At 41.2% G+C, this 26,887-nt stretch overlaps 1 protein-coding gene across 2 annotated transcripts in view; it reads left to right on the top strand.

Moving 5' to 3' along the window:
* nrg2b (neuregulin 2b) overlaps positions 1 to 26,887 on the top strand; it is a 73,607-nt gene that overhangs the window by 16,449 nt on the left and 30,271 nt on the right. For both annotated transcript variants that reach the window (XM_026187021.2, XM_026187027.2), the window contains exons 2-4: positions 22,607 to 22,769; positions 25,387 to 25,505; positions 25,932 to 26,055. In XM_026187021.2, coding sequence (XP_026042806.1) covers positions 22,607 to 22,769; positions 25,387 to 25,505; positions 25,932 to 26,055 — 406 coding nt within the window. The remainder of the gene's footprint in view (positions 1 to 22,606; positions 22,770 to 25,386; positions 25,506 to 25,931; positions 26,056 to 26,887) is intronic.

Here is a 26,887-nt window from a genome sequence, read left to right as displayed (position 1 = left end):
GGCTTTCCACTTTTTCCACAGTGCCATCTACTCAAACATGTTTCGTTCCTTGATGTTGCATGCGATGGCACCATCTGATCTCATCAATCAGCGCTAGGGTGACCAGGTGTCCTGCTTTATGTGGGACTGCGTGACATTTTTATCCCTTGTCCAACATGGAGACGATGCCCCGCATTTCGTTTGGCTCTGGATACAAAAAGTCGAGACATACTTATTGTATTTATTTAATGGGAGAGTTGTATTTTACATGACAATGTGAACCTGATAATTAATACTTTATTGTTTGAAAGCAGCTGTAGTAAAATATCAAAACTGATCCTCAGCATTAAAACGCCTCCCATATGGTTTGTTGGGATCTGGTATAGATAATATAAAAGATAAAGATGGCTTCTGGGTTTGACTAGTCAGTCTCAAACTTGCATTCTTTTTAATGACCAGCAGGGGGCAGCTCCTCTGATTGCAGAAGAAAAAGGGTTCAGATTGTATAGCAGCCTATTGAAAAACAGCACTCTTTCCTGATGACACTGTTACCTCAGTTGGTAGTGACAGGTGTGTTGTGTGAATGAGACACGGCGAGACCACGGGTGACAGTTTTGAGCCATTGTATTACATGCGGCTGCAGCTCTCAAGCTGCCAGCCGCATGTACACCACACCACAACCACCCACCAACCCTGAGTCCCCGTGTTTTACCAAGCAGACGTGATTGCGGATGCCGTGCAGGTGCATCCGACTACGCCTCGCCACCAGGTCACAATACAAAATCCACCTCATTTTATACATTTCTGGTCTTTCTGAGAATTGGAAAGGAGGATAAACAGAGCATGCTGATTGGCTAATGAGCTGTAAGTCACATCGTCACATAGTCGTGAGTTTAACCTACCACCACTTTCAAAGCAGTAGGATGGTCAGCTCACGGCTTCATAATGGGACTTCAGAACCCAATTACAGTGGGGCAAAAAAGTATTTAGTCAGCCACCGATTGTGCAAGTTCCCCCACCTAAAATGATGACAGAGGTCAGTAATTTGCACCAGAGGTACACTTCAACTGTGAGAGACAGAATGTGAAAAAAAAATCCATGAATCCACATGGTAGGATTTGTAAAGAATTTATTCGTAAATCAGGGTGGAAAATAAGTATTTGGTCAATAACAAAAATACAACTCAATACTTTGTAACATAACCTTTGTTGGCAATAACAGAGGTCAAACGTTTACTATAGGTCTTTACCAGGTTTGCACACACAGTAGCTGGTATTTTGGCCCATTCCTCCATGCAGATCTTCTCGAGAGCAGTGATGTTTTGGGGCTGTCGCCGAGCAACACGGACTTTCAACTCCCGCCACAGATTTTCTATGGGGTTGAGGTCTGGAGACTGGCTAGGCCACTCCAGGACTTTCAAATGCTTCTTACGGAGCCACTCCTTTGTTGCCCGGGCGGTGTGTTTTGGATCATTGTCATGTTGGAAGACCCAGCCTCGTTTCATCTTCAAAGTTCTCACTGATGGAAGAAGGTTTTGGCTCAAAATCTCACGATACATGGCCCCATTCATTCTGTCCTTAACACGGATCAGTCGTCCTGTCCCCTTGGCAGAAAAACAGCCCCATAGCATGATGTTTCCACCCCCATGCTTCACAGTAGGTATGGTGTTCTTGGGATGCAACTCAGTATTCTTCTTCCTCCAAACACGACGAGTTGAGTTTATACCAAAAAGTTCTACTTTGGTTTCATCTGACCACATGACATTCTCCCAATCCTCTGCTGTATCATCCATGTGCTCTCTGGCAAACTTCAGACGGGCTTGGACATGCACTGGCTTCAGCAGCGGAACACGTCTGGCACTGCGGGATTTGATTCCCTGCCGTTGTAGTGTGTTACTGATGGTGACCTTTGTTACTTTGGTCCCAGCTCTCTGCAGGTCATTCACCAGGTCCCCCCGTGTGGTTCTGGGATCTTTGCTCACCGTTCTCATGATCATTTTGACCCCACGGGATGAGATCTTGCGTGGAGCCCCAGATCGAGGGAGATTATCAGTGGTCTTGTATGTCTTCCATTTTCTGATGATTGCTCCCACAGTTGATTTTTTCACACCAAGCTGCTTGCCTATTGTAGATTCACTCTTCCCAGTCTGGTGCAGGTCTACAATACTTTTCCTGGTGTCCTTCGAAAGCTCTTTGGTCTTGGCCATGGCGGAGTTTGGAGTCTGACTGTTTGAGGCTGTGGACAGGTGTCTTTTATACAGATGATGAGTTCAAACAGGTGCCATTCATACAGGTAATGAGTGGGGGACAGAAAAGCGTCTTACAGAAGACGTTACAGGTCTGTGAGAGCCAGAGATTTTCCATGTTTGAGGTGACCAAATACTTATTTTCCACTCTAATTTACGAATAAATTCTTTACAAATCCTACCATGTGGATTCATGGATTATTTTTTCACATTCTGTCTCTCACAGTTGAAGTGTACCTCTGGTGCAAATTACTGACCTCTGTCATCATTTTAAGTGGGGGAACTTGCACAATCGGTGGCTGACTAAATACTTTTTTGCCCCACTGTATATTATGGACTGATACTATATAGGTCCATTAGCCCTATAAAAAAACACCCAGCACGCCCATGCGGGCGGTTTATCCTTCAAGCTCGGGTCCTCTACCAGAGCCCTGGGAGCTTGAGGGTCCTGCGCAGTATCTTAGCTGTTCCCAGGACTGCGCTCTTCTGGACAGAGATCTCCGATGTTGTTCCCGGGATCTGCTGGAGCCACTCGCCTAGCTTGGGAGTCACCGCACCTAGTGCTCCGATTACCACGGGGACCACCGTTACCTTCACCCTCCACATCCTCTCGAGCTCTTCTCTGAGCCCTTGGTATTTCTCCAGCTTCTCGTGTTCCTTCTTCCTGATATTGCTGTCATTCGGAACCGCTACATCGATCACTACGGCCGTCTTCTTCTGTTTGTCTACCACCACTATGTCCGGTTGGTTAGCCACCACCATTTTGTCCGTCTGTATCTGGAAGTCCCACAGGATCTTAGCTCGGTCATTATATATATATATATATATATATATATATATATACATAGAAAAGCACTATAGTACGTGTCTTGTCACACGTACTCAGATGGACCACACTAATCACAAGACATGTGTAAACTTATAAGTGTGCATACATACAGTTCTGAGGGGCCACAATAGTGCAAATTATTCATCTTGTATCAGAGAGAGAGAAAAAAGCTTCAATCAGACTTGCCTTGAGTCCATTTCAACTCGTGAACATACCTACAGCTGTTTTTCACACGTGTTTCCACAGTTAGCTTTTCACACATGTGCATCTGCCACCATCTTTCCTGCGGCTGAAATCTCTTATAGATTTCAGTTCAGGATTCTTTGAGCACCTTGTTTCTTTAATGTAACTTGACCCTAAGCCATGGAGCCCAATAACGCTTGTCCTGTGATAGGCTGCACAGTAACTGCTAATATCTGAATAATCAAACCTGTCATACAAACCTATTAATAGGGCAGTTTACAGTTTAGGGTTCCATTTCACTGGTTGTCTTTTTTTAAAACCAGATAGTTATTGATAGTTTAGATTTATTCCTAGCAGTATCGCTGCTTCCTGAGATCTCAGCACCTAAAATCAATCTTTCAGCTTATAGCCATAGGGGAGTTTATGGAGGTCTCACAGTTCGGTAAGGACGTAGTGTTTTGAACCAGCTATAGTTCCTTTTTGTCCCTGCACACAATAACTATTAACCTCTTTTTTTCCTTATTACCAATTTTATGTCATTCGGTCACTCATGAATGTAACAGGAGCTTAGTGGGGTTTCTGATCACCAGATGAAGCAGAGCTGTGTGCTATCTGTGTGACAGTGCAAACCAGTGCTGTAAGGAACAAAATTGCAGAATAAACCAAAAAGTAAAGAAGAAAAGGGAGCAAGAAGAGAAAATTGGGGTATACCGTGAGAATTAACTCTCTATCTTTGTTTCGCCTTTATGTTTGCTATGTTTGGTCTGTGAGGGGGCCGACAGAACATCTTTCTTCAACAGAATCTTTAGCTCCTTATGGAGGACGGATGTGATCAATGCTTCAATCCCTTTATCAGGAGAATTGTGTCTGTTAGTCCGCTTTACAAGCCTGCAGTTAATGATGTGTGTGAGTGGGGGTGGATGGGGTGGGCTGGTTGGTGGGTGGAAGGAGAGGTGAGAAATGGTGGGATGAGGGGGTGAAGGAGAGGAGGGGAAGAGGGAGCAAGAATGGATGAAGAGGGACGAGAGAGGGGAGGGGAAGATGGACAGATGAAAAGAGGGGAGAGGTGAGAGAAAGAATAGAAAGTGTTTGGGGAGGGAAAAAAGGAAATGGGAGGAAAGATAAATTGAGGACAGGTGGGGAGCAGAATGACTTGCACACGACTCCTAACCCAGAGAAAAAGAGGAGGAGAAGAAAGGAGAGAATAGCTTTTCCCCACCGTTCTGCCCGCGAGCCCTTCATTAACTATTCATTATAAACTCTATCTATCTATCTATCTATCTATCTATCTATCTATCTATCTATCTATCTATCTATCTATCTATCTATCTATCTATCTATCTATCTATCTATCTATCTATCTATCTATCTATCTATCTATCTCCTTCATTTTCTTTGGTCCTCTCAGTCAAACCTTCTCCCTGAATCTTCCTCTCCTTCTCCCTGGCTTTCTCACACCCACTCTTCTCTTTCCATCTCTTACAAAAGGCTTGACTGTACATCTAGAGCAGAAGACAGCCTCGCTCTCCTTCTCCCTCCATCTCTCTGTGTTACTGTCTGTGTTTGTGGGGGGAAAAATATCCTGATTTCTGTTGAATCTGAAGGGTGTATTTATACCTAAACAGATCTCGCTGCAGTCAACAGAACAATAAACACCACCACCAGAGATAACAGGCAAGGTCAAGTCAGCGTGTGTGCGTAAGCATGATGTTCATGTGACAAAATGAACATCATGGCAAAAAAAACGGGCTGAAAGGCGAGGAAGACTATGATTTATCAACAATCGTTCTCGCTAACCATGCGCGCACATCCAACTCAGAATCATTTTTGTCATTAAATGTGCACGTGACAGGCAAGAGCCCACACACAAAAACACACACACAGGTTGGCTTTGGCGTTGCCGCTGTGCAGAGGTTAGCCAGCTGCATAGAGGCCTGTTGTGGCTGCTATCATTCAACAACCACCTCCTTTTTTTCTCGCTCTCCCTCAAACACACATTCTCTCTCTCCTACTCTTACTCAATCTTATTTTCTTCTTTCTTTCTGCCTAACCTCCTCTCTCTCTCTCTCCTGCTCCCTCTCTGGTTTCCATGGTGACAGCTGTGCGCTGCAGAAATCACACTGATCTGAGAATGAGATAGAAGGAGCTTCTCTCTTTTGTACATGAACACACGAGCACACACGCATCAGCTTCCTCTCCACATGTCATTTTATGAATGTGCTCTGTGTCTTCCCTCACCATCTCATCAGGTGACACACACACACACCTACACACACCTACACACAAACACACACATGCAGCCCATGTGTGCAGTCATGTTGCTGGCCATGACTTCCCAGGGTGCCATACCTGCCTGCGAACACACCTAATTGGTTTGGCTTCCATATCACTCTTTGCTATTGGATCATGCTTAGTGAGAAATTAGATCAATTTTGTTGATGCCTGCTTCTCTGAATGGACAGAGGGAGGGAGAGAGGGAGAGCATCAGCTGACCTTGAAAGAAGGACCTCATGATGGACGGCTGATTGGAGCGGTGTCACATGTGATTGGACAGCCGAGTGGGCCGGTCACAGGCTATTGGCCAGGCTCTGCTGTCCGTTTGTGCTCCCCCCTGAGTACCACTACCACCCCTCCACACTCACACTGAGGAATTCTCCCATCACTCAGTGATACAGAAGGCTTGGGTCAGCAACTAAGAGCACGCGTGCACACACACACACCCAATCACACGTATCCATCAGTGCTGAGCATTACGTATGCACATATATGCAGAGAGATGTGGAAACTTTCTGTGTCAGTGTGTAAATTGCAGCTGCAGAATTAGACTTGTTATGGCCTGCTCGGTGCCTGTGCTGTGTGGGATGTGTGAATCTGCTCTAATTGTGTTCGTGCACATGAATTTCAGAATCACTCTGTCTTTTTGTGCATAGCTGTTGTGCGGGCTTAGCTTTTGTTAATGCTCAAGAATAATTCTTTATCAAACTGCCGCTCAACTTCTAAGCTAACATCACCAAACAAACTCCATTTGGATTTTACTTCAGTTTCATCCACAGGGTTTTTTTTTCAGTGGTTGTTAGGAAGCACTGCTGCCAAAAATAGGCAAGATCTTGGAGGAGGATCTGACGGGACCCACAGGATTTATTAGCTCAGTTGGATGTTTTACAGTCTGTTCACTGATAATTTTACAGGTAAAAACTCACAAAGACACAGTCAGAAATGATTTCTACATCTTAGTGCATTATGGACTTTTATCGGCAATGTCTTAGTGTTTATGAAAACATATCTGCATATGAATATGCAGAATCTGCAATTAGGGGACAGATCAATTCAATTTCAGTTTATATCAACTCATATAATTAATATAGCACCAAATCTTTGCTTTAAGGTAAAGTCCCTATAATATTGCAGCGAAAACCCCAACATGACCCTCCCTATGAGTAAGCACTTGGTAACAGTGGGAAGAAAAAACTCCCCTTTAACAGGAAGTCTTTAGCAGAACCAGGCTCAGGGAGGGGCGGCCATCTGCTGGGTGAGGGCAGGGAGACGGGACAAACAACAAGACACAGACGAGATTTTTGCTACTAGAAGCTTCCTTGCTCATATGCCACGTGAGATGGTGGTATTGACCAATCGTGTTTGAGCAGGCTTTGGTTGAATGCAGGTAAACAATATGGAGAACAAAGGAGGGTTGGTGCATATGCATTTCTGAAAACATCAGCTTTTATCTTTTTTTAAACCTTTTCTTTTAAATGTATCTGGGTTTATAAATATAGATCAGCATGTGAAATATGAGGCACTGGCCTTGATTTTTCCCGGCTACAGTGGAACCTCTGGCACACTGAAGTATTTAAACAACAGCCAATGATAGGTTCATGGGTTATAACTGATAATAACCACTCTTCAGTGTTTGCATGTGTCTACCCTCGAAACTATCTCCAACACCAACCATCTTCAAGTTCATCCAGGTGATCCAAGTCTTTCTGATGTGTCTATTTCTTCTTTCAGTGGTTTGTTTTTAAAGAGTTGCATTTTTTAATGAAGATCTAATCTCTGAAATAACACACGGGGAAGTCTCGGGTGTTTCTAGGAAGTGTCTAGTGTCCCCTTTGCGCTGTCTTACATGTGTTTTTGGTAATTAATGCAGTGAAAATGAAGGTCTAGCCAATGAGGCGGGATAGAAATATTAACTGAATTACTTGATCACACCTATAGGGTACAGTCAGATGTTAGGCAGATGATCTGTTAAATTTGTTTCTGGCATAGAGAGCGATTTTTAAGGCTTAATGGACAACCTTTTTTAGTTCAGTCCTCTGCCTCAGCGTTGGGGACGGGGTTTTTGATCATCAAGTAGTGGTAGAGTTTGAGGCAAGCTTTACATGAGCAGCCATTCAAACATAAGAGAATAAACCCTCATCAGCACAATAAAAACAAATTGTATCAAGCGGTATTCTTTGAATTTACTTTCAAGTTATTGCACTCGTAGCTCTTTAAAATCACCCTTCAATAATCACACATAAGAACATTTTTAATTTTCTGCAGTATTGCTCATATTCACTGGATCCAGCTTCGGTTTGTCAGCTGTTTTGAAGGACAAACTCCAAAAGCATGTTTGAGTGCCCAGAGCGACTCGAAGGATTACCATAAATGCTTTAAAATGGGTTAAAAATCGTAAAGGGAATTTATGATAATTCAGTGAAACCAACACCGTCACAGTCATAAATGTGGATGTCACCTCCATGAAGGGTGATTTCTTTCTGGTTTTTTAGCTAGCATTCTCTGGATGACAAAACCTCAGCGTTGCCCAAGATGAGCGTCCCACAGAGGGACGAGCTCATTGGTAACCAAGCTCACCTCTAATTGCTGCTCCAGGCCAAACTCCATGACTCATTTCCTCACTTAGCTCCACATAAAGCCACACAGACTCGCCAGGTGACCGGCCATATATGTTAGGTGGAGCTGCAGCAGCTATATGCATCTTGAAAAACAGGCCAGGAGTTACATGGTAGAAAGTACGCAAGTAGAAATATGTGTCAGCAGTGTCCAGACCAGATCATTTTGCTTCTCTGAATAGTAGCAGATATTTTCTTTATTGTGGTGTGGGTTTGGATTTGAAACTAATGACTGATTATTGTATCCAGCTGGATATTTTTTAAAGAAAATATTGTTTTTAAAATAACTGCCTGAATTAGATTCAAGGTCAAATGTAGATGCCATTGAAATGTAATTGCATGCATGTATACGGCAGATATAGGTAACATACATTGATGTGATTAGATAATTATGATGTCATTGGCTATAAATAGCTCTCATTTCCTTCCCATGGGTTATCTGGCTGAGGAAAAACAGCAGTTGCTTGAAATGTTGCTAATAAAGTTAAATGCAGCTGTGACTCCTTTGTGCAGGTACTCTTTGAAGTACAATAGAATTTAATAGCAGGAAATGTTGCAGCTGATTCTAAGTAGACTCGCTATCCTGGAGCTGGGGTGAGCAATCGTACAGGAGGAAATACAAGCTTAAAAAAATGTCTCTTCTGCTTCAGTCTTCTCTCCTAGAAATTCAGTTTTTATATGACTAATTTGTAACGTAGGAGGAAGGAAACAAACTGCTGCCTGAGTGATGTTTGCTGGCAGTTTTTCCAGGCAAGAAAGTGTCACGTTCTCGTGATTGGCATACAAAAGATACGACTTTGAGTCCCACGTGTAACTATGTTTAACTTGAGCCTGCTAAAAAGAAACGAAAAAAAGAAGAAGCCTTGATTAGGATGAAGGAACGTTTGTTGCTCTGGTTAAATATTAAAAAATAAAACATGTTTTTATCCTTCAAGTCACCACTGGCCGTTTCAATATTTAAGAACTGCCATAAGAACTGTAACCTAAAATTAAGGTAGTTTTTTTATTTTGACTTTGAACACCTATTGAACACTCATTCACTGAAAAAAGATAACTGCTGGAACAACTTAATTATATGTAATTATATATATATTATAGGGGTGCAACAATACTCGTATCGATATTGAACCGTTCGATACAGTGCTTTCGGTTCGGTACGCATATGTATCGAACAATACAAAATGTTTTATTTATTTTATCAACTTTTCTTCTGACGATGCTGTCTGTGTTGAGCGCTCAGTGGATCTGCGTCCGACTACTCTGCTTAGGCTGCACTGTCGAGTGCAGATCCACTGAGCACAGCGCAAGCTAGCAAGACAGAAGCTAAGCTCGTTGCAACATGACAGCACGAATATGACTGCACATTTACGCCGACATCATCCTAGTGCAAAGACAAGTGGAAGCTGACAAAAACAACAAACACGCATGCTACAAACGTTACCCGAGTCAATTAGACAGCCGTTAGTACATGATTCTCCTTATGGGGACCTGATATGTTTAATATGCTGCTGAGAATATAGCCCAGAAGAAGCGTATAGTATAGCTTTTATTTTGGGAAGAGCCATTTCTCTATAATAAACTCTCTTTTCCAAAGATGAGTGATTTCTCGTTCAGATAAATGGTAAATGGCCTGCATTTGTATAGCGCTTTACTCAGTCCCTAAGGACCCCAAAGCGCTTTACACTACATTCAGTCATTCACCCATTCACACACACACATTCACACACTGGCAATGGCAAGCTACATTGTAGCCATAGCTGCCCTGGGGCGCACTGACAGAGGCAAGGCTGCCGGACACTGGTGCCACCGGGCCCTCTGACCACCACCAGATAGATTTTTTTATTTTTTATTTTGTTGTTTCAGCAACATTAAATTTAAAAACTGTACTTTTGAGTTAAAATAGATATTTATAATTTTAATAAATGACAAATTAAAAAGGCATGAACATTTTTTTGTATCGAAAAAATATCGAACCATGACACCAAAGTATCGAACCAAACCAAACCGTGAATTTTGTGTATCATTGCACCCCTAATATATTATGTCAACTTGTAACACAGAATTTATTTAAGCTATTTAAATTAACTTAAGTTAACAAGTTTTATTGACCTGACAGATTTAAGTTACACACCATGCACAATAAATTGAAACTAACCTGCAGGGTTTTACTTAAATAAAAATAGCAAGTTAAGGGAACAGGTTGTAAATTCATATTATCAGGTATCTATCAGGTCTAACTATAAAGTGAAGTGACCATTTTTAGATGAAGGGATGAATGCTAAGTTATTAGCTAATGCTAGCAAGTTTGGCTAGTAGCTGCAAACATAAACCATGTGTGTACAAAGTACAGACACATATATCTGCTAATTAGTTGCTAAAATACTAGAATTTCACTCACCAAAACTAAACCGCAAACTTCTTGTTTAGTCTGGACCACAGCAGGCAATATTGTCAGTCAGACAGTCCATTAAAAATGCCGTAAAAGCACCAGTTGTAACCAGTAACCAGATGGATGACACATAAAAAATTCACCCTCCATGCAGTTTTTATGATGAGAGTAAGTATTTATAGAGGTTAAAACTAGACCCGAGTGTTAATATGCAGTTTTAACGTGTCTTTTAACATATCTGTGGAGACTGACTCCCTTTTGGAGCCAGCCTCAAGCAGGACCTAGAGGGACGGCAGATTTTGCCACTTAATCTTCCTGCTCCAGGTAAACCCGGGACACGGTGTCAGTCATAAACAGCTGTGGACACCACAGATGAGCAGTTGTTCTCAGCTGTTTTGTAGTCTGCTTTGAGATCACATGCATAGTTGATGCACTTGTAGTCTTAAGTCAGCTATAAGATTGTGACGATGTAGAGTCATGTGTACAGCCTCTGCTGATGAAGATTGCTCGGATCCAAGCAGACCCTGACATTAGGGTCAGGGTTAGGGAAATTGCTGTATTAAATTTTACAGCTTTATTATACCAAGCTGTAAGTAAGATTAGCTGTTTCCTTTTTTATCCAGTATCAGGCTCTGCTAGGCTATATTGTGAGACTGGTAATGTTCTTCTCATCAGCTCCCAACAAGTAGAAGCTTTTTTTTCTTTTGCAGTGGCCATCTTGTAGACCACAAGTGTTGAGTAATACTGGTTTAAAAGAAACTTGTTATCTCTTTCAAAATCATCACCTACCGAGAAACATTTACACACTTTTGGAATTTCCGTGTATCATACCTAAGGTGGTGTCGGAGAGGCGGATGTTGTCCAAGATAAAGACAATGTTGGATAACACCTCCCACCCACTCCATGACATGCTGGTCAGTCACAGGAGCTCGTTCAGTGAGAGACTGAGATTACCGAAAAGCACCACTGAACGACACAGGAAATCTTTCCTGCCTGTGGCCATCTCCCTGTACAACGCATCCACTTAACACACTGGTTACTGCTACAACTACACATGTTTCTTTTCCAGCTATTTATTAATGAGTGACTTATGTATATTTATATATATATATATATATATATATATATATATATATATATATATATATATATATATATATATATATATATATATATATATATATGTATATATTAGGGGTGCAACGATATTCGTATCGATATTGAACCGTTCGATACAGTGCTTTCGGTTCGGTACGCATATGTATCGCTCAGCGCTCAGTGAATCTGCGTTCGACTACTCTGCCTAGGCTGCACTGTCGAGCGCAGATCCACTGAGCGCTCAAAACAGACAGCATAGTCAGAAGGAAGAGCGCAGGGCACCTCCCCCACCCTCATTCAGATCTGGCGTTTGGAATTATTTTGGTTTTCATGTGACGTATGACCCTGAAGGTAAGCGAGTCATGGACTAAAGTAAAACAGTATGTTGGATGTGCCATGCAATGCTCAATTACATGGGTGGGAACTAGTGTGTTAGCGCAGTTAGCACGTTATGGGTGGCTGTAGCTCAGGTGGTAGAGCAGGTCATCTACTGATTGGAAGGTTGGTGGTTCGATTCCCGGCTTCCCCTAGTCTGCATGCCAAATATCCTTGGGCAAGATACTAACCCGAAATTGCTCTCCGATGCATTCATCGGAGTATGAATGTGTGTGAATGTCAGTTGTGCTTGTGCGAATGGGTGTGAATGGGTGAATGCACAAGTTGTGTAAAGCGCTTTGAGTGCTCAGAAGAGTGGAAAAGTGGAAAAGCGCTATATATTACCATTTAACGTGTTGCCCGTCTAGCCCCATGCACGGGGCGATCGGCGGTAGCTCGTTAACGGAGATTTGCCGTGTTGTGGTGTTAAGGTCATTTCAACGAGATTAACCTGAAAGCACTAGTGGGAACACAACGAATATGACTGAACATTTACGCCGACATCATCCTAGTGCAAAGACAAAAACAACAAGCATGCTACTAACTTTAGCCGAGTCATTTAGACAGCTGTTAGCACATGATTCTCCTTATGCTGCTGAGAATATAGCCCAGAAGAAGCGGATAGTATAGCTTTTATTTTGGAAAGAGACATTTCTCTGTAATAAACTCTCTTTTCCAAAGATGCATGATTCTTCAATCAGATACAGGGCTTGCAATATCGCTAGCCTGACGTCCTGGGGCTAGCGATTTTTTCAGTCGGGCTACCAAAATCTATCTCTTCCCTGCCCGTCGGGCTATTGTAAGAAGGAAAAATATATGTCAATGCTTTTGCATTCTTTCAGAAATGTAGCTGGGTAATTATGTCATTGGCATCGGTGAGCCACTGTCAATATGTGACATATTAAAATCGCGTTTGAATTTGCGCTTGTTTTTTTGCTTTCACTTTGCAATCGTGAGAACTGTGTATAGAGAGCGACAGCACTGATCTGTGAGTGATGATAATTTGTGCACCAATTCCTCTGACATCGTCTTATTAATCGTTAGCTTACTATGCAAACATGACAAGTGAAATCTCCCGCAGCAAGCTTAAACATGTGAGAGGTTGATCGCGCAGAGAATCGGTGAGCTTATGTGAGTGCGTGTGTAAAAGCAGCAGGATATATATTTTAGTTCTGCTGAGCCAAATAAGACAGGTCAGGGTGAAGAAGTGACAGCCAAAGAAAAGCTTACCACAAAACGGAGAAGTTATGACAAATCAGACTATAAGGCAAAAAGAAAGTGCAGCTTTATGGTTTCATGGACAAAATAATTTCTGTGGCTGCAATATGACGAGCTAAATAACCAGGGCTGCACATAAGTGGTCCGCAGGTGCGCATTCGCTGTCAAAATAAAAAACACGCACAAGGGTTAGGGTTAAATTTAAAAACTGTATTTTTGAGTTAAAATATATATTTATAATTTTAATAAATGACAAATTAAAAAGGCATGAACATTTTTTTTTGTATCGAAAAAATATCGAACCGTGACACCAAAGTATCGAACCGAACCGAACCGTGAATTTTGTGTATCGTTGCACCCCTAGTATATATTGTACTATTCTTAGTTAGTGTATTGTCTGTCTTGTTAATGTTGGTTTATAATGGAGCACTGTAACAAAAAAAAAAATTTCCCCCAGGGATCAATAAAGTATTCTGATTCTGATAATGTGGTGGTATGGTGGTTAGTGCTATTCTCTCATAATAGGAAGGTCCTGGGTTTGACTCCACCATGTTGCTGGGTTTATCTCCCCATATCTGTGTGGGTTCTCCTCTGGCTCCTGCCCAGAGACTTGCAGTTAGTGGGGTTAGGTTGACTGGTGTTTCTAAATGGCCCATGCATGTGAATGGTTGTCCTTCTCTGTGTGTTAGACTGACGGCCTGTCCAGGTTATATCACACCTCTTGCCCTACGCCAGCTTAAATGCTCTCCAGCCCTCTGCTGTGACCTGAATTGGATAAACAGAAGAAGATAGATGTTTGTTATACTGTCCAGAGGAAATGTAGCCCACTGATCTCTGAATGTACTTACTTTAGCTCATTGCATAGCCAGTTGACATTAGCGCCTCCTCTGCTACATAACCAGCAACCCTCAGAGTGATAGCTTTAGCAGAGCTAAAAGGTGCGGCTGCTGAGCTATGTATGCTGAGCTCCTTAGCAGCTGACAGACACTTATTGTCACCTCCACACAAAAATAATGGCTATACTTCCAGAATGTGAAGGTTGACCTCCCTTCCTTCAAGCTAGCTGACCTGACTGACACAACTGTAGGACTTGATATATTCCATTAGTACACAGCAGTGTGTCAAAGAGCCGGCGGGGGACAGAAACATGGACATACATCAAAGATACAGGATTTCTTATTTGAAAAAGTAACTGGATGTTTGACTACAAGGCTAATCCAAGTACTCTACACGATACTTTGTAGGATGTTACACTGCTGACAACACGGTGCATGGAAGCTGAGCGGTGCTCCGGTAAATGTGATTGAACCGAGCACTTTGAGGTAGTTTGGAGGGATTGATTAACAGACTGACAGAAGGATTGACTGTTATTTAACACCGGATGTATGGACAAACTGGCTGTCCTCTCCTTCTCCTCCTGTGTGTCTTAACCTCCTACTCGCATGTGCGTATTGCCAAGCTTTAGAAAAATATTCTAATCTGCAGAGACCTAAATTTCATTTTAACACCTCACTCCCGTTTCTCCCACACATATTTCAAATGAACTCTGTGGTTTGTGAGAAGTCACAGTCATCTTTTCTGTCTGTTTTTTTCCAGAGCTGCCTTGCCACAGTGAAACGATACATGTAAAAAACTGCGGCGCGTGTGGAGTAAATCTGTAGTGCTGTAGTGCAACACCTTGACTCCTCCAGACTTTAGTATGAGCTCTTAACAGTGATGCTGACGTTTTTATATTTACTTTTTTAAAAGAGAAAGGAAAATCAATATATTTGCAAGACTTTTTTTAGACATCGTGCTGCATTATTTGTGTCCTCCCACTGTGTTTTCTTTCTGTTGTTTTGTGGCATTTCTAGTTAATTTACTCTTGATTATTTCTAATGTATTTACTGACTGTGAAGCACTTTGTAACTTGCTTTTGAAAAGTGCAATACAAACAAAGATTATTATTCTCAGAGGTATTTTGTCATTGTGAAACTAAATGTCAGATTCGTACTGGTGGAATTGGCCTAATGTCGCCCCTCCCACAATGAAATCTCATCTCTTTTCCACATGTGGTACATTGTCATTAGATTACAGCTCCCTTGATTTCCGCATCGTCTCCTGCAAAATATCCAGAGCAAAAAGCAGGACAAAAACAGCAACCAGGCCGCTCAGTGCCTTATAGAAAACAATTTGTCATGACCAGAGCCTTTTTATGCATTTTTGCAGACATAATAAAGCATCCTAGTAACATAAGTTACAGGGAAGGTTTTACTTTGGCTCATACCAATAACCTAAAACAGGCCTATTTAAAATTGAGGTAATCATGTGTGACACTTTAAATGATACAGTGGGGCAAAAAAGTATTTAGTCAGCCACCGATTGTGCAAGTTCCCATACCTAAAATGATGACAGAGGTCAGTAATTTGCACCAGAGGCACACTTCAACTGTGAGAGACAGAATGTGAAAAAAAAATCCATGAATCCACATGGTAGGATTTGTAAAGAATTTATTCGTAAATCAGGGTGGAAAATAAGTATTTGGTCAATAACAAAAATACAACTCAATACTTTGTAACATAACCTTTGTTGGCAATAACAGAGGTCAAACGTTTACTATAGGTCTTCACCAGGTTTGCACACACAGTAGCTGGTATTTTGGCCCATTCCTCCATGCAGATCTTCTCGAGAGCAGTGATGTTTTGGGGCTGTCGCCGAGCAACACGGACTTTCAACTCCCGCCACAGATTTTCTATGGGGTTGAGGTCTGGAGACTGGCTAGGCCACTCCAGGACTTTCAAATGCTTCTTACGGAGCCACTCCTTTGTTGCCCGGGCGGTGTGTTTTGGATCATTGTCATTAGATTACAGCTCCCTTGATTTCCGCATCGTCTCCTGCAAAATATCCAGAGCAAAAAGCAGGACAAAAACAGCAACCAGGCCGCTCAGTGCCTTATAGAAAACAATTTGTCATGACCAGAGCCTTTTTATGCATTTTTGCAGACATAATAAAGCATCCTAGTAACATAAGTTACAGGGAAGGTTTTACTTTAGCTCATACCAATAACCTAAAACAGGCCTATTTAAAATTGAGGTAATCATGTGTGACACTTTAAATGATACAGTATATTTAAGACAGACAGAAACAGAAGTTTAAAAAGCTCTAAGAAAAGTAAGATAAAGACGATGTTGCAGTACCTTCCCTTAAGAAGTTGCTTGTTCAACAGTTACTATTAGAAAAAAATGTTAGATTGATTATCTACATAGAATTGTGTGGAAAAGTGTTTGCCCCATTCTCGATGTCCTATTTTTGTAAGTCTGTCACACTCAAATGCTTGACAAATTTGACAAAGAAAACCCAAGTGGACACAAAATGCAGTTTCCAAATGAAAGTGCCAGACATCATGCCGCGATCCAAGGACAGTCAGAGCCATTATCCACAAATGGCAAAAACATGGAAAAGTGGTAAATGTTTCCAGGAGTGGCCAGCCAATCACAATGACCCCAAGAGTGGAACAACAAGTCACCCAAGAGGTCACAAAAGACCTAGAGCAACATCCAAAGACTGCAAGCCTCACTTGCCTGAGTTAACGTCACTGTTCCTGACTCCACCATAAGAAAGAGACTGGGCAAAAACAGCCTGCATGGCTGAGTTCCAAGATGAAAACCACTGCTGAGCAAAAGGAACATAAAGGCTTGTCTCAGTTTTGCCAGAAAACATCTTGATGACCCCTAAGACTTTGGGGAAAATACTCTGTGGACTGATGAGACAAAAGCCGAACTTTTTGGAACGTGTGTGTGTCCCGTTACATCTGGTGTAAAAGTAACGCTGGAACATCATACCAACAGTAAAATATTTTGGTGGTAGTGTGGTCTTGGGCTGCTTTGCTGCCTCAGGACATGGAAGACTTGCTGTGGTAAATGGAACCATGAATTCTGCCGTCTACTAAAACATCCTGAAGGAGACTGTCCGGCCATCTGCTTGTGACCCCAAGCTGAAGTGCACTTGGGTTCTGCAGCAGGACAATGATCCAAAACACACCAGCAAGTCCAACTCCTAATGGCTTAAGAGAAACAAAATGAAGACTTTGGAGTGACCTAGTCAAAGTCCTGTCCTGAATCTGACTGAGATGCTCTGGTATGAACTTAAGAAGGTGCTTCATGCTCAAAAACCCTCTAATGTGGCTGAATCGCAGTTCTGCGAAGATGAGTGGGCCAAAACTCCTCCACAGCGTTGCCAAGGATGGCCCAACCACTTATCAGGTTCAGGGCCATGTAGGTTTTTGTTTTTTCCCCATTAATAATAAACGCCTTCATTTAGAAACTGCATTGTGTGTTTACTTGCATCATCTTTGTTTATTATTGTATCTAATATTTGTATGATGATCTGAAACACTCAAGTGTGACGAACATAAAAAATGGGAAGTCAGGAAGGGGGCAAACACTTTTTCACACCACTGTATTCACAGATGGAAAAACGTGACCATTTCTTTTCATTCTTGCTTCTGGATACATGAAAAATACAGCCTGAAGCTATTCTATAGCTGAATGTGAAGAAGCACAACACGACTTGCTGAGTGTCTTTGTGGTGCAGTAAATCAAGACTTGTCTGTGTATATGTGTGAGTGTATACATTTATAAAGGAAAGCTTGAATTAAAGTCAAATTTTACATTATTGACTGGTAAGGTACATGTGTACCACACTTTAAAAAAAAGGTTTAGTGTCACTTTTACAGTACTACTAAAATAAAATTTAAAAAAAAGTAGAAGCAGCTACTTTTGGTGATCCTTTGTCACCAGGGATCTTGGTTTGGCAGTTTTATGTAACACCAAAGGGGATTTATGTCTCTGGCTAGAATTGAACTTGCAACCTATTGCTTGCCAACCATATGTGGAAACACATAGTGTGATCAAAATAATAATAGTAAATAAAGATTATATATTTTTCCTATATTTAATGAATAATTACACAAATATAGTTAGTTTTTCTTCCAGTAACTCTATGTAACTAATGCAAGATTTTGTTTAACACCACATCTACCAGCAGTTTTATGTGCAGTAATCATGCAGTCCTTATCAGATAAAACCTTTTATTGTGAACAGAAGAAACAGGAACACACTGCAGAACAAGTCGGGTTTCCATGTGCAGCCTGGGTTCTGTCATATTTATACTGTTCCATTTGTGAATGTGCACGTAAGCCCTGTGAGTCCAAAACTCAGGCCTTGAAACTCATCAAGCTTTTTAATCATAACCCGATTTTGACTTAGAATGACTAAACAGAGTGAGGATAATAATTTCTTATTATACATTTATCTACTCTGAAAAGCCTGATGCAGGTGACACTGTTCACTCAATGCTGATAATAACAACAAACTGTAGACTGTACAGCCGTCAGTAAACCAAGTAATCACTTACAAATAACCAAGCTGGAGGTGTTACCTGCACAACTGTATTCAAAGCTAGCTTGTTGACTGCCTTTCCAGTTGTTTGTTTCTTCCTTGAAAACAGCTGCCTGTAGATAAGAATGATGAGACTGAACAAGAACAGTTGGGGGGCTTAAACCAAAACAGTGAGCTGAAAGATGCTAAAATGTTCTAAAGAATGCAGTCGACTGCAGTGAATGATAATTATACACTTTGACCTGATGTTATTGTGAACACGTTAAGTCAAGCATCTCTAACATCGTAAATGCAGTGTTGGCTATGACATTACCTGCAAGTCAAAGATGATGATCAATGGATCCACGTATTACTGAGACAGTTGTACGTGGAGAACATATCAAAATAGTAAGTGAAGTATTCAAAAGTTTGTATTTTGAAGATGTCCACACTGCTATTCTTCAGCATTACTCATTACAAACCAGGAGCCATGGAGCGAGACAGAGACAGCATGTGATGATGCTGGGATGGTTTACTTTGGCATGACGTGGAATTACACATCCACAGTGTGTGCGGAGACTGTGACAACACTAAATCTTACTAAATGTAAGTAGGCATCCTGCTTGTTCTCTTTTGAGTCACAAACACATACTTGAATCCCACTTATATAACTGCAAGCTGTTTGGACGGTGCTTCGTGGAGGATCTACTTATCAGATCCATTCAGAGGTTGTATGTTTTTTTTTCTAGACTGACTTCCACCTGTGTAATTTCCTATTTCCTCTGTGGCATTCAGCACCAAACCATTTGGCTAAAAACTGAAAGTCATATTTTAAAAGGGCAACACCATCTTTTAAACAGATGGTGTCTAAGGTTTTAGTAAAAGTTACTCAAGCAAGAAAAGTCGATGAATTTTTATAAATTTGGTGGTATAGAGGGCATTTCTGGCTAAATATAAAATATATAAAATAAACTACAGCATAAACAGTGTGACAAACTTTTTTTAACTTTAGGACACAAAGAAAGCTTAAAGAAATGAAACATATCACAAGTTGGATACACAGTAATTCCTAGTTGGAGTGGGGCTTTGGTTTTCGTGAGATTTGATGAAATTACAAAAAAAATATATCACAAGTCGTCTTCTGTATTTATTTTTGCCAAACAACTCAGTTTTGACTATCTTGGAGTATTTGGAGTGTGGATGGACTACACAGAAAACCTGGACATAAAGGTGAAAGCTATGTGGATTTGACTTAAACCCACATTCTTTTTAATGGTAAACTTCCAAATGAGTTTTTGGTTTCAGTTGAGACAACATTTCCGTTTTGTAAATTTTGGTCCCACATTAAAGTAAAAAAGAAGACCAAGCCAGAGTGCCATAGGGCAGGCCTGCCTTCTGACTAGCTAATTGCTGCAATCAACCAAGCCCAGTTTTGAAACACCAAGAGGCAAAAATGTGTAGATCACAGCTTCCAAACAGGACCTTACAAAGCACTGGGTGATATCATGGTGGCTTCATTCACTTTTGATATAATATTTATGGGCGCTTACGAGATTTTCTTACACGTAGATCAGCTAGCTCATTTGTCATGTGGATCATTTGGCAAATTCCATGTAGAAGCCTGGATTATACTTGGTTGCGGACATGGACAGCTGGATGCCCGACGATTGAGTAGTTATTCCTGTTATACTTCTTTGAAGTTTGCTGTCTGGGCACATGCGTAGTTGGTGCAGTGTAATGTAAATTCTCTACGGGCTAGTCCACACGGTCACAAAAAATAGACAGGCATGTGGATTTCTGCACTCATTGTGCACTGATTAGCTTTACGTCACAGGAACCTGAGCGGAGACTTGAGGACACAGAAAGTTTATATCCTGTTTTACCGTTTTTCAGCCACTTCAGGCCGCAGTCATACAGGCCTAGAGACTGGTCAGCAACCCCCTGGCAACCTCCGATCACAAGGGAAAATGTGTATTCTGTGACTGGTTGGTGTGTATATTCTTCATCTACTGTATATCTATAATGCTGTCAGCATTAATCTCATTAAAATAACGTTAACGCCATAACCGCATTAATGCAGCAAAACTCCGTTAACAAATTAGCGGATCACCCCGTGTGTGGGGCTGCACGGCGTCAACGTATTAGCACGGTTAGCTCGTTGGCGCGTTAGTGCCGTGCAGCCCCTCGCTGAACAAAACAACACAAATGTAAAAATTTGTGCTGTCAGCGTTAATCGCCCCGTGTGAGGGCTGCATGCTGTCAACGTGTTAACGCGTTAGCACCGTGCATCCCCTCGCACGGGGTGATCTGTGCTAACTCGCTAATGGAGATTTACCACGTTAATGCGGTTATGGCGTTAACGTTACTTTAACCAGATTAACCCTGACAGCACTAATATATATATGAAGAAAAAAAGCAAGACGCTTAAGACTGAAGGGATAATACCAAAGGACACGGAGAAGATTAGACTATATACACATATACACAAAAGGCTAAAAGGTTGGACTATATATACACTGGCAGCTGATTAGGAAGTAGATAAAGGAGTGGAACTGAACACAGGTGCACAGGATAAGTAATTAACACAAACCCAAAGCAGGAAGTAAGTCTAACACAAAGCAAGAAGGAAAACCAACCTTCAAAATAAAACAAGGAATAACCATGAAAATTAATACAGGCATGAACACTAACACACTAACAAGATGCCAGACTGGAAAACAAAGGGAAACCAAAACATTAGCACAAAGAGATGAACATGAGACAGGAAACTATAATCAATAAAACTCATTATTCAACCCAAACAAAGGATTGTAAAACTGAAAATATACTTAACAGGAAAAACGTAAAGTCAAAAGAGGTATTGAATTTGCTCAACAGCCATGATCAACACACCCAAAAATGAAAACTTCACACAGCAGAATAACAGTAAAGCTTAATCAGAACCCCAAACTCAAAATATGTTCACTATGAATTCAAAAGCACAAAACCTTAGAACCATGACAGCAGCTAATTGTAGTTATCATGTTTGCACAACTGACAGGATGTACACATTCATATATTGACTTACAGAGTCTCATATAGATGCCTAAAGCTCTAGAGTGTATCTACTGCACCTATGTGAGGAGTAATGGAAGATACAGCAGTGCTGTGAGGAGCCTATACAACAGTTGTCTTCCATTTGATCAAGCATGTCCTATCACTGCACTGTGTCTGTGTGTGAGTGTGTCTGCACATGTGGGGTAAAATCGGGGGGTTTCACTGCTTGTGTGTGTATATAAATGGTAGTAGATGGTGCTGAGCTGTCTCTTTGCTTTAGCTTCTGTGTGCTTGTGTTGCCTGCGCTGGTGTCAGTGATGCAGTCTGTTGTAATTTTTAAGGAGAAAAGAGAGAGAGTGAAAGACTCCTGGGACTGATGAAGTACATGTACACACACACACACACACACACACACACACACACACACACACACACACACACACACACACACACACACACACACTTTGCTCTATAGTGAAAATCTACTGCAGAGAGTTTCTGTGGCAAGACTTTTTCCCTCGATACAAGGTTTCAGTTTGTCTTTGCTTTTCAGGATTCAGACCACCTTACCATAGAGCCTTTCCTCTCTCTATATCCTTACACATCTGTCTGTGCAAGGACTAATTTGACTTCTAGACATCTGGAGTAAGGACATTTGTGGAAGGCAAAGACATTTTGGGTTGTTCTAGGCTTGAATAATTAGATTTGGGTTAAGGTTAAGCTTTGGAGCTAATGCACCTGTGTATAATGTCTGTCCTTGTTTTTCCTTTGAGAATTTCAGCCATGTGAACTTTGACCTGTTCCCTCAGGTCAACATCTAAACCTTCACTTATAGATTTCCATTGGTTACACACATGAACGCACACTCAAAGAAACATACACACTATGGGAAAAAGGCAGACTCAGATAATTACATTTATAGATTAATTGAATGCCTGCCATTCATTTCAATAATGCAATCCTTTCTCTGCTCCTCTGTCTGTTGGTCTCTTGTCTCTCTCTGGCCAGCCTCTGCTCCTAAGTTGCGGATGATTAGCAGCCAATCTCTGATGGAAGGGAAGAAGCTGTACTTGAAGTGTGAGGCGTCGGGGAATCCCAGCCCTTCCTTCCGCTGGTACAAAGATGGACACGAGCTTCAGAAAGGCAGAGACCTCAAAATAAAAACCAACAAGTGAGTGTGCCAAAGCAGATATTTTTTCTTAGGGTATGATGTAAAAACCAAGAACTGTCATCCACATGTACTATAACAGCTGTTTTGGTTGATGCTATCACTCCGCTGTTCTACATTGAGTAACCATCAAGTTAATATAGTCTCATAAGAATGAGTTCAATGTTATATTTCTGCCTGGAGTTGATGTGACAGGTTTCTCTTGCTCTATGGAGCATTTAATCATCTTTCACCTTTTAGAGCTCAACAGTGACCTCCCACTTTTTAAGGGCCCCACTTGGGAAGTGAGTTTTCCATTCATTTTCTCCACTGACATTTCAAAAAATCCCGATATAACGACTTTAACCTCCTAAGACCTGAACTCTTTCATGGCATGCATTTTTAATTTCTCTTTCCTATTTGGGCTGATTGGGACCTGATGAATGTAAAAACAAAGAATTATCTTTTTACCTGATTTTGCTCTACAAGGGTCTGATATCCAACTATGAGGACATTCGTTTTAAATTTTGATAGAACAGTGGCAGTGTAATGTTTTCATAAGTGGATATCAGGCCCTTGTAGAGCAAAATGTAGTATTGACCAGCGGTTAGCCGTTTGGTACCGGGCTGTGAGAGTTGAGGCGCGAGTGTGAAATTTATGTGATTTCAGGGTTTTTATCATTAACTCGGTTTCCCTGGGTCTTTTCCCGTGTTGTAGTTGTGCGTCTTATTTTGAAATAAATATTTATGCGTTACCATAGTGACCAGAGAGCATTAAGGGGCAGAGAGGAGGATGTTACTCTGAATGTTGTTGGCACATTTCAGGAGGACGCTGCTAACAAAGTTACACAATTACACAGTGAATTCACATTTATTATTATATTTACAAAATACCACAGTTTTTGTCTCGGTCGTAGCATTTTATTTTGTTGTATTTATCCGCGACACCTTAAAGACCGGTCCGTTAAAATATTGTCCGATATTAAACCGATCCGTGGCACTAAAAAGGTTGGGGACCGCTGGTCTAGACAACCCAAAATGTGATGTCCTCATATGTGGATACCAGATCCTAGGAGGTTAAAGCCTTGAGCCGAGCCAACCTGTGAATTGTGGCCATGAAAAGATTTGATTTGGGTCAAAAATGAAAAGAAAATGGAAAAAATGGCAAGGGTACAAGACTATGTAATTAATATAATCACTTTTGACAATGAAGGATCTACCCAGCTTGTAATCTATTGGAATTCCCAGATTCCACAACAAATGATGTCCGACCACAAATGTTTTTTTTTTCATTATCATAGTCTTGATATATGTTTTAGTTTGTTCAGTAAAGTAAAGTCTAGCTGTCAGTGTGGTAAGTGCTGCATTTCTTACTGCAATCACCGTCCTCCCAGTTGTCCAGGGGTTTAAACATTTCCGTGGTAACAGTGACCTCTGCCAATCAGAGGCACTGCTGATTCACTTTAGCAGTGAGAGTAGAGTAGTTCTTACTGCAAATAAAACAAATAAAACCTGTTTCTGTTAAAATAAGGTTGATATACAGATATTTGGTTTCATGATGCTGAATATTTTTACTTAATTTCGCTGTTGAGCTCTCTCATTTTATTAGTAATACTCATGCATACTACACTCTATCTTTGACGATGCACAAATAGATCCTGTGACTTTAGGTAACGCCACAAAGCTGTGCATGTTGAATACAGAGAAAAGAGTCCCACAAACAGCTGAAAGCAACAAACACAACTGCACCTTTTGTGATTTGCATTGATGACAAGAGACACGTCTGCATGTGGGGCTCAGGAATTTTTAGCACATGACGTTTGGGACAATAGGATGTTTTTAGTGCACTGAGAAAACCTGGTTAAGATGGAGGTTTGAAACGTCTTCTGATTGCAGGCAGTATGGAACCTACCAGCTCTAAGTTTTCCTACCCTTTACCTGCCAGAACAGCATCCTCTCTGTGCAAGTGGAGGTCCTGTTTTTCAAGTTGACCACTGGGTGCTTAACCTACATGAAAAACCGTAGTAGTCAGTATCTTAGAGATCCCCTCATTCATATATAACATAGGCCAAGTTCCCCCTGGCTAGTTTGGGGGTGAAGGGCCAGTGTGCCGTAGTGCTGTAGTCTTTCTCTGCACAAAATAATAAAAACATGCACACAAGGTACAGTTTGATTAATACATGCTCTCAAATTAATAAAAGCAATACTTTTTTCCTTTCAATGGCTACTAAAGTGTTAGTTTCCAGCTAAAAAAAACTTTAGAGTCCCATAGTACACTACCGAGTCATTGTCAAAGGCCTGGTGGTGTAGCGGTTAGCACTGTTGCCTCACTAGAAGAAGGTTCCTGGTTCAGACCCCTGTTGGGGTCTGTCTGTGTGGAGTTTGTACGTGCTTTCTCCCAAAGACATGTATTCAAGTTAATTGTTCATTCTAAAATTGCCATAGATGTGAGGTAGTGCCTGTAATAAATGTGACTTGATGTCAAAAGTACTTTAAATGGTCAGTAAATGCATGTCCAAACAGAAAACAAAGTTAGCTGTCTTTACATTTATGTATGCTGAAAACAAGTAGATGAAGGCTTTTCTTTTTGAAAGAATAATAACTGACATTGTCTCTGCCTCTCTCCTTCCCTTTTGCTCAAGAAAAAACTCAAAGGTGCAGATCAGTCGTGTCCGTGTGGAAGATTCTGGCAACTACACTTGTGTGGCTGAAAACTCAGTAGGACAAGAAAACGCCACAAGTATAATCAGCGTGCAGATCTGTGAGAACAACTTATTTCTATCTGTCCTTCTGTCTATGTGCTGATGTTTGTGTTGATATATCGCTCAAATACGTCCGATTTTTTTGATGCAGGAGTCTGATCATACGAGCACAAACCTTGTTTACGGTCACTGTCGTCATGTGTTCTCTTCACATGGCTGGCTGGGGATAACGCAGACAAGTAAAGCAGAGGCAGCGGTTGTAAAAACAGAATAATTATTTTTATTACTTGCAAATATATCTTAATTTTTCAGCTTTAAGGTTGGAATAAGAAAATACAAGTATCCTGGGGACCTTTGCACTTGTAAAACCAATGGAGAGCTGGAGCTCACAACAAAGTGACTAATGCCTGTGTACACTGTGGCGTCGCATGCAGGATTGCAGCGTAATGCACTGTGTCTTTTCTGTCAATCTGTGTTTCTCCTAGTGACCACCACAACCCTGTCTCCAGGTGTGAGTCATGCGCGGCACTGCAATGACTCTGAGAAGTCCTACTGCGTCAACGGAGGAGACTGTTACTTCATACATGGTATTAACCAGCTGTCCTGCAAGTAAGTTTATTTCTCAGTCGGTCCCCCGTCCTCTCAGCCATCACTGTGTAGCTCCCTCTGTCTCTCCACCCAGTCTCTGTCCCTCTCTCTTTCTCTCTGTCTATCTGTGATGTCATTGTTGCTGGTCACCGTGTCTTCTGTTCCTTGGTTATGATCGCTCGACATGCACACCTGCAGCCCACCTGCAGCCCACCTGACCGCTCGGCTGTGTCTGAAGGCTTCTTGTCTTCACTTTTCACCAATTTGCTCCAAAAACATGCAACCGATCTTCACCTGCACATTAATGTGCCCATTCACTTAATGCTTTTGTCTCAAAGATGAATTCATTTTAGAGCGAGGTCTGTCTGTGAAATGGGAAGAAAAGCAGAGGTGTTGAACAAAACCTCGCCTAATGTATAAATGCCTTTGGATATTTTTTATTTATTTATTTAACACTGAAAATAATGAGTCCAGACTATTTTAGATGAGATGCAAATTACTGAAAAACTGGTGGAGTAATTTTCAGCTGTTAGCAATAAGGCAGTAAACCCAGTGGAAACAATTAGCATCTCTGTCACAAGGGAAAAGTGGGTTTTCTTGAAAAAAAAAAGTCAATATGCTGAGTGAGGACTGTGCGCATGGAAGGTTTATAGATAGAGTGTACGGTCAATACTATACATATACTGTATTTGCAGTTTTTTTAAAACAGTCAGTGTTATGTGCAATGGCATTGTGAAACACATTTATGCTAGGTAACAACATACAACGTAGCCTACATAGCAGTCCACTTGAAGCCCTTTGGGATTTAATGATGTTTCTAAGCCCAGCCTTGCTCAGAAGAATTAAACTGGCT

Source organism: Astatotilapia calliptera, chromosome 2, assembly GCF_964374335.1.
Source record: "Astatotilapia calliptera chromosome 2, fAstCal68.1, whole genome shotgun sequence".
Classification (NCBI taxonomy): Eukaryota; Metazoa; Chordata; class Actinopteri; order Cichliformes; family Cichlidae; genus Astatotilapia; species Astatotilapia calliptera.
Note: the sequence above shows the minus strand (reverse complement) of the source record. Positions and strands in the feature narration are given on the sequence as shown.